The sequence below is a fragment of the Nesoenas mayeri genome (assembly GCF_963082525.1).
Source record: "Nesoenas mayeri genome assembly, chromosome: 12".
Lineage (NCBI taxonomy): Eukaryota > Metazoa > Chordata > Aves > Columbiformes > Columbidae > Nesoenas > Nesoenas mayeri.
Genome location: NC_137547.1, coordinates 14,307,290 through 14,324,253, shown reverse-complemented (window position 1 = coordinate 14,324,253; position 16,964 = coordinate 14,307,290). Strand labels below are relative to the sequence as shown.

General features: G+C 55.3%; 1 protein-coding gene across 1 annotated transcript; it reads left to right on the top strand.

Annotated features, from left to right (window-relative positions):
- Positions 1-8,194: 8,194 nt before the first annotated feature.
- TPPP3 (tubulin polymerization promoting protein family member 3) lies at positions 8,195-10,070 on the top strand (the record flags this gene model as incomplete). Its single annotated transcript, XM_080351949.1, has 3 exons — positions 8,195-8,382; positions 9,495-9,648; positions 9,882-10,070. 3 exons carry the CDS (start codon positions 8,195-8,197, stop codon positions 10,068-10,070), a joined length of 531 nt encoding a protein of 176 aa, XP_080208075.1.
- Positions 10,071-16,964: the final 6,894 nt, after the last annotated feature.

The window sequence follows — 16,964 nt, the reverse complement described above, 5'->3', positions numbered from 1 at the left end:
CTGAAACTTTTCCATTTCCTGGGCTGCCGGATCCGCATTAGTCCACAGCCAAGCCTGGAGTCTGCTGCGGGATTTTTCTGCAGTACAGACACTGGGGCATGGAGCCAGTGCCTCAAGTCACAGCACCCTGTGCTGGTGGTGAGAAGCAGAGAGTGACACCTCAGCTTCCCCTGCCCTCTTGCTTCCCCAGGCAGCATTCCGTGTTCCAAGTTCCTGGCTGAGTGCTGAGGCTGCCAGCCAGCCCAGATCTGCCCAGCAGCCAGCTGACTGCAGAGCCTGGGATAGCAGCTATGCACACATGCCAGTGGGTCTTGCCACCATCATGGATGTGCCTGTCCTGATTTGTCACTTGACAGCTGTGTAACCTGCACAGCCCCTGCTTCTCCAGCACCTTGAGAGTCAGCAGCTGGCTTGGCTGGTTGCACCATTCCTCGACAGGCCCCTGGTGCTGCATGCTGGTGTGTGTGAACAAAGATGTGCATCAGCACAGAAGGGGAAGCCTGGGAAGTCTTTATCGCTCTACCAAATGTTTTGATACATAAAAACCACATCTGACCCTTTCTCCAAGATGACGGTGGGTGCAGGTTAGCACCCTATTTTGTTTTGTCCTTCCTTGTGTGAGTCAAGTTAAGCTGTTCCTCACCTAGCTCAGTCTGCAGGCGTTCATCAGAAATTGTTCAGAGCAGGACAGGCTATCTGGGGACAAATGTCCCCTGGGCACAGCCAACATGGGACAGGCAGGCTGGACTCCCAGCTTTGATGTACACACTTCCCAGCCTGGCTTGTTGCCTGTCATCCCAGTGCTCATGCTGGCTTATGTGCTGCTTTGAGGTCCACACAAAGTCCGCTTCCCCTGGAGCTTTAGGCTCAGACACGTTTCCTTCTGGAGAGCTCACTTCAGCAGGGACGCAGGAGGGCACCTGTTGTATGTTGAAAGCCGCAGCCCATTCCAGGAGCGCTCCTGAATGCTTGCCCAGCTCCCTTGGAAAGCACCTCAGCACTGTCACCTGGCCAAAACCGTGCTGTGTGGTGCCCATGCAGTGGGAATTTCAAGCAGCATGTGCCTTCAAGAAGGCAAAGTGCTGCAGCTGCTCCTGAAAACACCTGGTCCTTGCAGAGCTGAAGCTGGATTCATAGAATCCTCCCTTTGCTAAAGGGTTTATGGGGTAAGTGTGTTTCAGAGACAGGACCATCTTGGCAGAGCCCTCCCTGGGGACAGTCCTTGGGAAATTCTGGCAAGGCAGCATAGATACAATCGCTCACCCCAGGCTTCTTTAAAGAAGAGCTGCCTTACTGACCTCCTCTGTCATCTGATTTTGGGCTCCTGAAAGAGCTGGAATGTGGAGCCTTGACTCTGAATTATAGGAGCCATTGATCAGCAGAAGTGAAGTCTCACGTAGCTGTTAAGTCATTGTGTCTAAATTTGCAGGAAGGGTTGGTCTGTAGCTACACTCCTTGCAGCTTCCCTTGCTGCTGTGGCCAGTGGTACCTGCCGGTGGTGTGACCCTTTGGAAAAGCAGGTGTGTGTGGGAACAACCCTTTTGGACCAGCAGACGTGGCATGGCTTGTCTACAGAGACCATCTGCTCCCTGATAGATCCTGGTTAGACAAAGTCCTTCCAGTTGTTTCTCTTCATATCTGCTGTCATGCTGCACAGAAATGCTGGACTCAGGGTTTGCCAAGGCCAGCTGTCACTCCTCCCCAGAAGGCATCAGTAATTTCTTTCCAGCAGGTCCCCCTGAGCAGATCTTATGTGTTTTCTTACCCTTTGTCATGTATGGAGCTCTTTAGCAGCTCTGTCCACAATAAAATTTTCTATGCCCTTTGCTAAATAGTTTCCTCCTTTTTTTTTTTTTTTTGCAGTCATTCATTTATCTGCCCAGTTGATGTCTCCCCCCCACCCCGCCCCCAATTTTTCCCTGCACCTCTGATGTTGTAACTGGGCTTTGCACCTTGACCTGTGTGTGGCTGACAGCATTCCCCTTGTGCACCGTGCTGCAGGAAGGCTGCTGTGGGCTTTGAGGTGAGTGGAGCCATGTTTTCTGCTCTGTCTCATCTCCAGGTAAGGAAATGTCCAGCGTGTCCCAAGGTGGTGGGTTCTGAGCACAAGCTAGGAAGGAAGGAGGTGTCCTGCACTGCTGGCAGTTTGCTGGGACGTGACCCTTTCCAGGAGCACAGAGCCCTCCCTCAGGTTCAACATTAGTTGTCCCCCCTTGCCAGGGTGGGCTCACCTTCCTGTTGTTCTACTGAAAACAGCTCATAGTCCCCAGATTCCCCTGACATGTACATGGATACCCACCTGAGAAGGGTCTCTGCCTCCAGAGTCCCCGACAACCGCTACAGTGCCCCACGTGCTGCTGGGCTGTACTGGTTCTGTCCTGCAGGCTTCCCTGCAGGGAGCAGGAGCCCATGCTTTTTGTTGGAGGCCAACAGGATGCCCTGAGGACCCTGATTTGGAAGTTTCTCTGGGCAGGCAAGACATCCTGTGCAGGGACAGGAGTTGGACTTGATCCTTGTGGGTCCCTTCTGACTCAGGACATTCTATGATCCTTCTCCTGACTTCAGCTGAGACAAGGAACGTTTTCTCCACTAAATCAAGTGCTGGAGGAGACAGAATAAATCAAGACTGCAAAATATACTTTACCCATGTGTTGGGGCAGCTGGGTGCTGAGCGAAGGGCCAGGCCCCTAGCAGGACAGGCTCCTAGTGCTGCCAGTGTCTGACCCTGATCTGAACCTCACAGATGGCAGGTGGGACCATGTGTACCAAGTGGTGTTTGATTGTGGCTGGGTTTTGTGTTTTTGCCACAACCACATTAAAGGAGGACTGTTGAAGGTGCATATGGGGCACCTGATGAGTGAAAATGGTGAGATTGAGATGGTTTTAGCTCCTGGGAGAACTGTTCTCTACCCCAGCTCAGTTCCCAGCAAGGATGAACTTTTGCAAGTGAAGGTCAGCATCTCACCTGAGCTGCTTCAGGCTGTGAGGGCTTTTTGCAGATGCTGCTTTGCAAGATACACATGCCTTTGGGACCCTGGTGCTGTGTGTTGTACCTCACAAAGTTGTGGAAGTTTTCCACAGCAGGCAGCTGGTACCCTGCCAGCATGGCCACAGCAGGGGCAGGTGCAGCCTGGGCACGCTCCTTCCCCACCTCATTTCTTTCCTTTTGGGACTCTGCAGGTTCAGGTATCAAAGGTACTTCTACTGACTGGATTAAGGTGACAGTAGAAGTCCTGGTGCCTTCAGCTCCCTATTGCTGCAGAAACATTGAGGTCTGGCATGCCCAAGCACCTTTTCCAGCACCAAATAAGACATGTTTGCCAGGGCACGAACTCTCCCATCAACAGGAGGCAGCACCCTGGACCAGTTGTTTCTACCATGAGATGCTGTGGCTTTTTATTAGGAGCAAGCAAAGCCTTTACAGGATGGTGACAGCTTTCCGGAGTCCTCTAAAATCATAAATCACAGTCCCTGACCACTTGCCAGGGGCTGTACCGAGCCTCTCAGCACGTTCCTCTCTCAGCCTTGGTGTGGGATGTACACCCTGCTTGCTTTCATCTTCAGGCCTGACTCGAGTTTCTTAGTTTTCTCTTTGAAGTCAAGGGGAACTTCCTTTGCGAAACAATTTTTGGTGAGTCTGTTCCTATGCTCTGCTTTTGACACAACCTGAGAGCATCTCAAGGGGCTGCCTTGAGTTGCAGGAGGGGAAAAGGAAGCTCCTGCCAGAGGACAGAGGTTTTTGCCCCCTCGTCTCTGCCCGGTGCTGTGCATGCAGATCCCCCTTGGCTCTGCGTGCTGCTGGCACACCTGGCACACACATGCACGCTGTGATCATGCTGCTCATCAGCTGCAGCTAAGCTCCGTTAATGCTTTGTGGACATGCTGTTGCTGGGGTTACCGTATACATATTTCACAACCTCTGAAACACTGCCCTCTGTTTTGTAGCAACTTGTGATAGAGAAGCAGCGTTCCTGCATAACCTCATCCCACCCCAGCTGCAGCCGAGCCAGCGACTGAAACGAGATGACTCTGGGGAGCCTGCAGTGCCCGGCCCCGGGGGAGGCAAGGGGCAAGGAGGACAGAGGGTGAGTGCAGACGGTGCTCAGAGGCTGCACTCATGCTCTTGTGTGTGCTCTGAGCTGCACCCTGGAGCTATCGCTGCATGCCAGGACTCTGTGTGAAGGTGGGGAGATAGGCATGGTCCTAGCAAACACAAGCCCAGCATTTGAAGCTGTGTCTTGGTGACACTGAGCTGTGAGCCTCAGTGTGCCTCAGGAAAACACTGAAGTTACACAGCTCGTTAAGCTCCCTGGAACAGGAGACAGCCTGGGAATGTCCTGACCCTTGTTGGAAATCACAAAAAGGGAAAGGTCCCTGGGGACTGAGCTGAGCTGAGCACTGAGCCGTGAACATGATCCTCTACCACATCACAGGACCTGTGCAACCTCCTCCTTGGCTCCTGCCCACACCGTGGGCTCCAGACCAAGTCACAGCCTCCTCCTGGGCTTCCTTTTCCGGACTGTATGAGGAACAGCAGGAGCCAGCCAAGGACCGTGCTCCATCCCAACGGGGCTGTCATGGTGACAACAAATGCACAACAAACCCCAGCCCTTAGGAACCGAAACCTGACCTGCTCAACCTGACCCTGTGGGGCAACTTGCCAGCCCTGGCTTGGTGCCCCCCTCTTGCCTATCTCTCCATGTGCCGCCCCTGGGCTCTTCGGGTTCTGCAGCCCCTGGGGCTGGCTGGAGCTCTGGCAGAAGAGCTGCCAATGCGCCCAGCTCCAGCTCAGCTCCTGCCTGCTGCCAGCTGGGTGAATCTGGCCTCTTGTGCTGCCTGCTCCTGTCAGAGCTGCTGCGAGCTGGATGCTCCAGCTGGCATTACTTGGGCTTCTCTCTGGAGCTGTAAGCTGGAAATAAGGCCAAAGACACCTGCTTCATTGGGGATGTGCAGGGCAAGCTAAGGACACGGCTGTACCTGCAGCAAGACTTAACCACCCACCTTGATATGGTAGCTGCAGTTATTGCCCTCTCCTTACAGCAGAGAGCAGGTGAGCAGCTCTTCCCCACTTTCTGCAGGGTGGGATGACAGCCCTAGGTCTTTGCTGGCCTGGATGGAGGCTGCTTTAAATTCCCACTTCACAGCAAACCACTGTAACTTCTGAGCCTCTGCACTTTGGGACCTGCTTTCACATTTTATGAAGGGTGGAAAGCATGAGTGTTCAGGACAGAGTCCTCCTGGTGCCACCTCCTCCATGCAGTGCCTGGGCTCTCTGGCTGTCTGAGCTCTACCAGGACAAGATGGACAGAGGAGAAACACTTTTTGGCAAGGCTGGTCTGGCCCTACTAAATAAGCATCCACACCTGTCCTTGCTCCCCTACGGGATGTCTGTGCTGGCAGCCATGGGTTGCCACCCTGCCTCTGGCTGGGCTGTGAAACAGCAGCTCCTGCCGATGGAGGGGTCACAGGGTTGGTTGAAGGACATGACAAAGTGGAGTCTTTCATGTGGCTGTGACCATCTGGGGCCACCCAAAGTGACCAGGTACTGTAACATGCCTGCATCCTCTGACACCAGCCCTGGCACGCACCTCTGGGGTGGGAGGTAATGACCCCAAATCACAGACCTGCTGAGTTGGCTGGTGGTCACCTCTGGAGGTCTCCAGGCTCTGCTCCAAGCCAGGATCAGGATAAGTGGGTTGCTCAGGGATTTGTCCAGTCACAAGCTGGCAGCAAGGTCTCAGCAGAGAACTTGTACCCCTCAGCTGAGAGGGCGAGGTTGTTGCTGGGGCCATATCCCAAAGCAAAGGGCTCTGGGTGCAAGAGCAGAACTCCTGGGGCAGCTCAGTGTGCTGTGTCCATCCTGGATCTGCAGCTCCTCTGCACAGTGCCTAGGGCAGACAGAGAGCAGGAGGTACCAAAGGCTGCCTGTGTTTGAGCTGCTGCCTTGCTCCCCAGGCTGCTGATTTACCCACAGGACCAGCATGGCAGCAGCAAACAGCACACTGTGTCCACTCAGTGTGAACATCTGGTGATGCTGCCACTGGTTATGGAGGACGTCCTGTGCCCGCCTGAGCGAGGCTGGGGAGTGCCGACATTGGAGGCGTCTGGTCAAAGAGCTGAGGCGGGGCCGTGAGTAAGTGATGTGGGTTGTGCTGGGGCTCCATGGCAACTGCAATATTTGGGTGCTGTTTCAACCCTCAGCACCCTTGGAGCCTAATGCGTGGTCAGGCTTCAGGCCAGGGAAGCCAGGCAGCCAGGGTGGGCAGCACTGGCATGTGGCTGGCTGCCCCCAGGGTCACTCCAAGGGTGTCCCACTGAGCAATGCAGAGGGGACAAGCACTTGCCGTGGTGGCCGTCACACCAGGACAGATGGCATTTGTACCCATAGCCCAAGCAGAGACCTTTGGTCCCTAGTGTCACCTACCAAGAGGGACTGTTTCATCTATGGGAGGGCACACTGGCTGTGTGGGGCAGGGGACAGGGCTTTGGGGCAGAGCACAGGGGAGCTGCCAGAGGGAAGCCTGGGGTGGCAGAGTGGTGGAGAGACCTTGTGGGGTGATGGAGGGCCCTTGTCATCTGGAGAAAAGACCTTGTGGGGTGATGGTGGAGCCTTGTGGGGTGATGGAGAGACCTTGTGGCGTGCCGATGGGGCCGTGTGGGGTGATGGAGTGGCTTCGTGTGGTGGTGGAAGGCATGCCAGAGGTGGTTGCATGGCTGCTGCCCGGGCTCCGCGTCCCCGCCCCGAGAGCGCTCCCCGGCCGTGCTGCGGCCTGGGGGAGGCGGGAGGGGGCGGCCCGGAGCCCGGTGCGGGTGCGGCCCGCGGCCCCTCCCGTCGCCATGGCGGCGCCTTAAACAAGCAGCGGCGGCCGCCCCCCCCGCCTCAGAGCGCGGCGCCGGGAGGTGAGTGACCGGGGGAGCGAGCGCGGCCGCGGCGGAGCCAGGACCCCCCGGTCCCGGGGCGCGGCGGCAGCGGGACCCCCCGGGACCCCGGCTCCGGCAGCTGCCCGTCCCGGGGCTGGTGCACGGGAGTGGGGGACTGAGCGGCGGAGCGGGTCGGGGGGTCCCGCTAACCTGATACCAAGCACGGGCGGCGAGCTCCAGGTGGAAAGGTCCCAGCTCCGCTGTGCGGGGCCGTGCGGTGCGGGGCGGCTTCTCAGGGGCTCAGGGCGGCGGGTACCCCGCGGGAGCCCGGGGACAGGCGGGGACCAGCGGCTGCCGTGTCCCGCCTCCCCGCTCCTCCCTAGCGACGGTCGCCAGGCAACACTGCTCCTCCCTATCGACAGTCGCCAGGCAACACTGCTCCTCCCTAGCAACGGTCGCCAGGCAACACCGCTCCTCCCTAGCGACGGTTGCCCGGCAGCACAAGGGCTGGCGGCGCAGCAGCCGAGCCCTCTGCTCCTTCGTGCCCCTTTCTGCCTCCCGCCAAGGCCCTGTGGGGGTCCATCCCGCTCCCTGCGCTTGGGCACTGGCGAGGTACCCGCTCTGTGCCTTGGGGTGCTGGAGCCACAGCTGGGTACCGCTGCGCCCAGTCCTGGCTGAGATGCTGTGGGTGCTCAGCACGTGGCAAGGGATGCTGAGCTGGCAGGGTGAAGCTGGCAAGATGACGGCCGGGCGGGGAGCTGGGGCAGGACAGTGGCCACAGCTCTGTGTGGGAACACAGAGGTCCATCTGCAACTGGGCACCCCAGTGCCACAGGCTGCAGGGCACTGTGTTTGACCCAGCTTTGTGGGGCACGTTGCAGAGTTGGGGTGCTGCCAGGTCCATGCAGGACGATGCAGCTGCTGGCAGATCCAGCAGGCAGGGGAGAGTTAGGCTGGAGGCAGACAGTAGTGCCATTTCTCATCATCGGCGAGTACAAGGAAGGCGGCTGCATTGCGTCATTCCTGGAGAGTGCTCTCGGGGGGACAGGCTGATGCGCTCACTCCTCGCCAGCCCCTGAGCCGACAGCCTCACCGCTGACAGCTCTCAATTGGAACCTACATCCCCTAAGACACGTCTCTGCTGTTGGCCTTGGGGCTTGTCCGAGGCTGCCGCCAGCTCTCACCCCACAACACCCCGCTCCTGCTGCGGTCCCTCTGCCCTCGCCAGCCTTTTTCCTCCTCCTCCTGCCCTCGCAGAGCAACTGAGCTCTGCCGGTGCTGCCAGCCAGAGCCTGGGTGGTAACAAACCCCTCTGCACCTCGTCCTGCAGCCCCATGGCCGGGAGCGCTGAGATGGCATCCCTGGAGGAGAGCTTCCGCAAATTCGCTATCTATGGCGACACCAAGGCTACGGGGCAAGAAATGAATGGGAAGAACTGGGCTAAGCTGTGCAAAGACTGCAAAGTCACTGATGGCAAAAGCGTCACCAGCACCGACGTGGACATTGTCTTCTCCAAGGTGAAGTAAGTGACTCAGCTTTTTGGGGCCTCCAGCTGCTCAGAGGCTGGGGATGCTCTTGCGGCATGGGCAGGGTGACAGTGCCTGGGTGTGGTGTTCCCAGGGAGGGGTGGTACCCGAGCTACATGCCCAGGCCATCCATGGTCCCTCCATCATGAGGCAGCAGGTGCTGCCTTGTGGCATCCTGCCTTCAGGGAGTTTGTGTGGCTGCTTTCGCAAGACCTGGTAATAAATTAATCCATATTTGGGGGAGAGGAGGTTCAGATTTTGGGGCAGGGGCTGTGCTTCTGCTCCTGCTCCCAGGCATTGTGGTGGGCCTGGCTGGTTCTGCCAGGTTCCTATCTAGCAAGAAGGTGCTGTAGGGAGCAGAGGAAGGTGTCCATGGGTGTCCCATGTGATATGGCACAGCCCATTTCTCGGTCTGGCCAGCCCACACCTGAGCTTGGTGAGAGGTCTAGTCTTTGCTCCTCAGAGGTCACAGGGGCAGCTGAAGGGCTAAAGACACCTGGGGCTGCTTTCAGGGTCCCTGAGGACACGGTGACACCAAATCTTCTGCACCAGGATGCAGGAGCAAGGATGGGTGGAGAGCCTCCTCCCTACACACCCTCTATCCAGGCATCTCCTTCCTCCCTGGTACAGCTAGGAGGGTCTGAGCATGGGGAGGTTTTTGATGCATAGGAGAGTGGGTTGCTGTGCTGCCCCAGAGATGAGAACCAGGTACCTGTGGGAGAGATGCTCTGTGCACGCCCTTCCGAATTTGTCCAGATAAGGACTGCTGCCTGTCAGAGGGGAGAGCGTGTGGGACAACCTAGGGAGCCTGAGAGCAGGGGGAATGGATGTGGATGCATGTCCCCTCCTGCCACCAGCACCCAAGTCCCAAGGCACTCCCATGCAGGGACGAGGTTTTGGGCACTGGGGACATTAAGAGCATGTGTCTGGAAAGCTCCTGGAGCTCGTCACCAGCTGGGAGTGCCCTGGCTGTAGCTGCATTTTGGAGGTGGCCGAGGGGCCCGAGGCTGGTGGAGGACAAAGCCCCATGTAGCTCATCCTGCTGCAGCCCTGTTTGGAGGCACAAGCTGAGGTCGTGCTGATGGCACCCTGGGTTTTGTGCTTGCAGAGGGAAGACAGCTCGTGTCATCAACTACGAGGAGTTCAAAAAGGCTCTGGAGGAGCTGGCCCCCAAGAGATTTAAGGATAAGAGCAAAGAGGAGGCGTATGAGGCCATCTGCCAGCTGGTGGCAGGGAAGGAGCCCATTAATGTGGGTGTCACGGTGAGTGAAGAGCGCCTTGGAGCAGGAGGGCGGGGAGGGAGGGAGGACAGAGCTCTGCCTGCAGCCGAGCAGAGACACTTTCCAGGAGATGCCGTGGCCCTGGGTGGGCTGGGGGTTGCACAGGTCCAGTGGGCACAGCAGGGTTCTCAGTGGGCAGCAGGAGCTTGTATGGGGCAATGGATGAAGAGGATGAGGTATGTTTTTGACTCCTGTGTCCCATCTCCCCACTGCAGAAAGCCAAGACAGTGGGGGCCGTGGAGAGGCTGACGGACACCTCCAAGTACACGGGATCCCACAAGGAGCGCTTTGATGAGAGCGGCAAGGGCAAGGGCAAGAGTGGGCGGGAGAACATCGTGGACAACAGCGGCTACGTCAGTGCCTACAAGAATGCGGGCACCTACGATGCTAAAGTGAAAAAGTAGGGACAGGTGCCCATGGCACCCACCGCCCCGGTCCCTGCGCGTCGGCCGTGAGGCCGGTGCTTGCGTCAGCCTTGGGACATGCCCGTATGACGTGGGACCCGGGGGGCTGCACTGGGGCCAGCCCCAGGCTGGCGGGATGTCGGCCGCCCAGCGCTGATGTGATTGGGAAGTCACTGGGCTGTGTGCTCTGCTGCGGCGCTACGTCTGTCCCTGCCCTGTGCTGTGACACCCCAGCCCCTCCTGTGCCCCCTGTGTTGTCACCCCCGGCTCCCCACCATACTAACAACACTGCTTCTCAGGGCTCCTCTGCCCCACTGGCACCCAGACCTTCCCTACCTCAGCCCTAGCTTTCGGGGCACCCTCCCTAACAGTCCCACCGGGAACAGCAAGCCTGTCTTCCCTGCAGACCTCCCGGGGACCCACTTTAACCCTGCACCAGTTACACCACAGCCACCTTCTGCCTTCCCCACGGGTGCCCTCGCCACGGGGCTGCCCAGCTTTGCCGCTTGCCCAGCACCGCCGGAGGCTCACACCCTGTGGTGTTGCCGGGATGCTCCCAGCCCAGTCTCGGGATGCACCCTGGGAGAGCTCAGTGTTGCCTGGCTGTCAGCAAAGGTCTCTGACCTGAACCCCCGTGGCCCCCCGCTGCCTTCGCGAAGCCCAAACCAAGGGCTGCTGCAGACCCGCGCTGTAACCCGGCTCTGCAATAAAACCCTGTCCGCACTGACGCCCCCGGTCCGGTTGTGTTCTGCGGCACCGAGCAGCCAGAGCCCCTCGCCCGCTCGCCCAGCTGAGCAGTGGGAGGCTGGGCTGGCTGTGCCGCCCCAGGAGAGCCACGCCGTGGGCTCGGCCCTGGCCGCCGGCTGTTTTGGCAGCTCTTGGCTGGCCCCGAGTTGCCTGAGCAACTGCAGGCACACAAACACGAACGCCTGGCTCCCGCTCCTGCTCTGTTTGCAACCAAACACATGAGCTCCTGGTAACGATCCCTGGGAACGGATGGGGCTCCGGGATGGGACGGCGCCTCTGGGATGGGGTGATTGCTGTTGCGGGTGCTCGGGTGCATAAGGCTGGGTGCAGGTGCTGCCACCACAACCCCACACACGGGCAGAGCCTGCTGAAGTGCTGCCTGGGTGGCAGAGTCAAGCTTTCCAGCTACATACTCATCTCTGTGGTTATCTGTTTGGAACCGGGCTCCCTAAGTAACCCACAGGTTATCTGGCAAGTGCCTCAGCCACAGCACCAGCACTGCCCACGCCACGAGGCATGTGCTGGGGTGCACATGTGGCTCGACTGGGCTCGCTCCCTGCCATTGCACAGCCCTGCACCTGCATCCTAGCCACCTGCTTTTTAAAACACAAGAGAAGGAGGAGATTGTCTCCTGGGCTGGTTTCAGCCCCACCCCCAGCGAGGGTCTACCAGTAAGTATCCACCAGTGGCAGGAGGGGGGTGTGGGCTGGGGGGATTTTAGCCCTCCATTGAGCAGGTCAGAGGGAGTTCGTGGCTGTCTGTTCCCCTAAATGCTCTTTCTGAGATCCAATGTTGCTCCTTCAAAAAGTCGTTGCTGGAGCAGGGGGAGGGGCGGCTTTAACCCTTTGTTGGCTCCATTGTCCAGCTGCAAAAACGAGGTGCAAAACCTCCCAGGGCAAGGCTGTCCAGCATTGCCCCGCGGTCTGCGGAGCTGCCATCCACAGCCCCATCCTTGTGCACAGACTTGGAGGCTTTGTGAAGGAGAAACATTTTGGGAAGGGGTGAGCAGATTCATCCCCTGCCTGTATGTGGCTCTGGTTAGGAGCCGGCGGTGGAGCGGAGCGGGCACCCCTGTTGGGGCAGCTCTGAAGGGGACTTGTGGGTGCTGAGATGCTTTTCATAGTGGGAAAGCAAGTCCGGGAGGTGGATTTCTTCCCAGTTTTAAGCTTGCACGTGGCAAGAGCAGCAGCTCTGGCATCCCTGTGTCCAGCGGCAGAGCATGGCATTCCGGAACAACAGCCGTTCCTCCCCCAGCTGCTCAGCCCACCTCTGCCCCGAGGCTGGGCACCGCAGCAGCTCACCTGTCCGCCTCGCAGCTGCTGAGCACCCATGGTTTGCAAGCCAGCGAGGAGGGTGGATGGGTCTTCACTTGGAGTCACCTCCATAAGTACATCAGCAAGGGGAGCTGAGCTGCCACTCCTCAGGTGATGGAGCAGCCAGGGCAAGGACTGTGGGACCTCCTCGCAGACAGTGAGCTCAGCTGAGCCTTGCTGTCACTTGGCTACATCCTGCTCTGCATCCTGAGCAGAAGCTTTGCAGCCTGTGAGGCCATGGCAGAGGTCACACAGTGGCTAGCATTTCCCACTCACTGCCAAGCCGCCCAGCATAGATGTGCTCCTTACCTGCTGCAGCTTCTCCTCAAGTTCTCCACCATTTGCTCCACAGATCACGCAAGGCTTGCCCCTTCTGACCTTCTTCTTGTTCCCAAGGAGGCAGCTCCAGCACATGCTGTATGGGGACAGGGCTGGGTGGTGAGGGTGGCAATGGCCAGACCACTCTGGCCAGGCTGCTTGACACCACTTAGTCTGGTATCTCAGTTCTGCTCAAACCAGCCCCAGGAAAATTAGTGCTGGCAAAGACCCAGCAGGGTCTAACAGCTGTGAAGTGCCGAAGATCAGCCTGAAAAGGAGTCACTTCTGAAGTGATGGAAACAGCTTCCTGGGAACAAGAAGACATTGGTTTGGGTCTTATGGAAAACTTTCTAAATACCAGTGCACAGAGCTCCTGGGAGCTGCTGGCTGCATGTGTGCACAAGGCTGTGCTTTGCATTACAGATGCAGCACACAGCCCTTGTGCGTGGCTGAAGCCAGGTGGAGACATGGCCTCATGGAGAGGTAAGTGCAAGGAATGTCTTCATGACTAATGTGGGCAGGAACGCAGAGGTCCCCAGGATGGTTGGCACTGGAGTGCAGGATGAACAAGGAGAGGCCAGTTAGGTTGCCCATCCCTTGAGAAGACCACAACCTGAAGGAACTTCCATGGGACCAGCAGCTCCAGCTGTTTTCCCAGTGAAGCTTGAAGTGGTGCCACAGGCTGCTGAGACAGCAGAGACCTTAAAATATTAGTTGCAGGACTACTTTCTTTGATGAAAAGTGACACAGCCCAAACAAAAGGGCTTGCAGCCTTTTCCCCTGCACTAATGAATTAGGTCTGGCCAAGGATTAGCTCTGAGGTTGGCTCCACACCAGCTCAAGAAAGACATTTTGCAGCCAGAGTATAATTGCCTCAAAGCAGAGGAGCCAGCGGGCGGAAGGTGTCTCAGCCAGAATTTATGTTGTTTGCATTGATCCAGGCCCCAGACACGAAGCTTTTTTTCTCCTTCCCATTTTTTCTTCCCCTTGGCCGCTCACCGGCCCCGCTCCTGCGGCAGAGGGACGTGCCAGACCTCGCACCCAACCCTGTCACCACAAACAGTCTCTACCATTTCGGACAACCGAGACCCTCTCACAGGCTGGTGTCCCAGTTTTACAGGGAGACACAGCCCAGAAGGCTCAGCTGACTGATTATGATGGATTTAGCTGTAAAACGTGTTCTCTGCCCCCAAGGTCACTTCTCTAGTGAGTTTCTAAAATCATCTTGGAACCGTATCTGTACTTATTGAAGTGCTTCACACTTTGACAGCAAGTTATATGCCTGGGACCGGGTTCTGGCTCCTCTGAGAGGTCGTTTTTCTTTGGGATGAGTGGTTTGACCAGAGGTAGCGCTGTAGACTGACCACCCTGTTTCTCAAGAATGTTAGATTCATTCCTAGAAAAGCAAGAGAATGGATGACAATAAGCCCAGCAAGGACTTGCCCTTTCTGTCCCTGTGGAGGAACACCAGGAAGAGCTCGTAGATGTTGCTGTTCCAAAAACCTTCTCCCTTCGTGAGCATCCCTCTATGGAGTGTATTGCCCGGTATAGTGCAGATCCTTGGTCTCAGGCCAGGCAAAACAGCTTCTCTATCGAGTTGTACCTGCGCTGCCTTCCTCAGCTCAGTACTTTTCCATTTTGCTGATGGTCTGATGGACAACGTTTTCCAAAATACACAGACTAGTCTGTAAATCATGTTCAGGCAAGATCCAGAGAGCAGCTTGTGCCCTGGTGGATCAGGCTCTTTCTCAGAGGTGTACATCTAAATCAGGGCTAGGATTTCAAATCCTTGCAGTCAGTGACCCGAGACATTGGTTTGACCACAAGTGCTAGTGCAATACGTCATTGCCAGCTATGTGTTGCCAGCACTGTGCTGGAATATTGATTCAGGGCCATTTTAGAGGGAAATCAATTAACTAAATTACCATCTCCTCAGCACTGCAAAATTCTATTACACAGGAGTCATGCCTACTTTTTGTTAATGTAATGACTGCTGCAGAAGTATAAAAAGGCAGGGGAAGATAGGAGCAGGAAGATGCTGAGAACTACAAAAAAAGGATTAGATTTGCCAGCTTATATATAGATATGCCAGCTTATACCACATGAGATTTTGTACAAGATAAAACTGAACACAGGCCCTATTTAATATGTCTTTTGTTCCTTGTATGATGGACAACTGCATAATTGTTCTGAAGTGCAGCACTGATCAGAGCCGTGTGCTGACGGTACTGATGCGGTTCTTCCTAGTGCGGGTGATGTCTCATGACCGGTGCGTTCCTCAGCTGGAAGAGGTTTGTGAATAGCGTGGCTGCTCTCTTTGGTCAACTGCTTCAGCAGGATGGTTTGTGGACACTAAAGACTTGGACAAGATTGTTGCAGGAAAAAAAATGAAACAGCGAAGAAGCATTCAGGAGAGTGAACCTGCCATGAGGATTTTTTCCAAAACTGATACACTGATTTCTATTTATTCAAAATCATATTTTAAAATGTTTGTGCTTGGAGCTCTAAGTTTGTAGCTTAGAGCTCTGCATTTCAAGATGACTACAAGTACAGCTGTGATTCAATTTAAGATTTCACGCGTGGCTGGTTTACAATGGTTAATAACTGATAGAAACCATTCAAAGAGATTGATAGCATGTGCTAAAAGAGCTGGAGTGCTCTGATTGAAAAAGAAAAGCCTTCTTTCATTTTGACCTGAGATACTACTTCTAAAAAAAGTAGTTTAATCAGGCCCAGGATATTCCTGACTTTCCACTCACTGAACTGGCATTTTTGTATCTTGGCTTTAAAGTCTGTAACCAGTTCCAGCCTCCTGGAGTGTACAATGTGCACTAATGATCACCAAAATAGCTCGCTCATGTGCCAAAGCGCTGAATTAATCCGTCTGCCAGCGGTGCAGGGGTATTACAAGAAGCACACATGACTTAGGACTGGAGGAGCTCTGCTGGGACACAGGTGCCACCTCCTGCCGTGACGGACAAGCTGTGTACCCTACCTGTGCCCAGCCCATTCCTCTGGCTGTCCCGCAGAAGAGCCCAGGTCTCCTGAGGGTTGGTAAGTTGTTTCACTTCCAGTCTTAGAAACTCCACCTGGGAACTCAGACGATCATTCTTCCATAACAACTCATCTGAAGGAGACACAGGGAGAAGGTTGATCTTACAAGTCACTGCTGTGCTGAGCAGCTTTCTAATGGGCAGGGTTGTTCCACCGGACCAAAGTGGACCATGGGATCCAATGGCTGGAGGTTACACTCAGCAAAAAATCTCTGGAGCTGCTTTGAGGGGTTGTGGAACATTCTTTGTCACCCAAAGTCTTGAAAACTCAAGGCTGCGGAGTGGCCAAGTCCATCCCACCGTTCAGTGCTGTTTTCCTCACCCTGCAGCATCCAGGGCATGGAACCGTGCGGCCTCTGCCGCAGGGCAGGTCAGAGGAGATGCTCAGACCTCCTTGGCCTGTGAGACTGTCTCAGGTGACATCACTCCCGTCACCTTTTATACAGGCCATTGAAGTGTGCTGGACAAATGGGGATGAAGGTTTGGATGGCTGTCAGTTTGCCTGTCTGAGGGCAAGGACAGACTGAAAATACCTGATAATCACATCCAGTTTGTAGGAAAGTTTGTTTTGGTCCTTTAGCAGTCCAGGTATCCATCCTGTGATGGTACTGGTTCCTTATCACCTTACAGTAATCTTGTTCTTGCTATCCAGTGAATCAAAGCTCCTGAAAAAGGCATCTATAGCATGGCTGGCACTGTCATAACACGTGTATGGTTGCATTGCATCAGTTCTTATGAGCCTTGTAAAGCTACATCAGCCACCATTTTCTTGGTGCCCAGGAGGCTATAAAGAAATCTTTCCATTTTGCCCTGCTGTATTTGGATGTTTGATTTCTTGAGACACAATGACTAGAAGCAGCAGCCTGATCCACGTTTTGTAAAGTGGAAGCTGATACATGTCTCTCCTCCAGGCCTTCACCCAGCTGCTGCATCAGATAATCCATTTGCGATGAGACAAAACAAAACAAAATCCCCAAAATCACAAAGGGTCACAAATGTTAAGAGAAATGAATCACTTGTCTACAATTTTGCCAGTTCCTGGTAAGTTCCTGGGAGTCTTTCCAGCGACGTTGGTGAGCCCTCTGAAGAGTGATAAATGACAATGAGTGTAACATGGTGTGATTTTATGCTAACCCTTATGTCACGGCTTTGAAGTACTTGTTTGAAACACAGTTCTTAAGAAAAAAAAAGATATTTTCAAAGCACTCCTGCATAGATGTGCAAAAAATAACCCAAACAAACAGCAAAATCTGAAACACAAATGTATATTCAGGCATTTTGAACAGGGAGCTTAGTTGATGTCAGAAAACAAATCTAAACAGAAATGTTTCTATGGATTTTTGTTTTTGAGACCTAATTGGAAACAGATTTTAGCTTTGGATTTAAACATTTCCTTGCAGCATCTGCAATGATATCTCTACATTATGCATTTTAGTCTCAAGGAACATGAGTATGAAGCTATT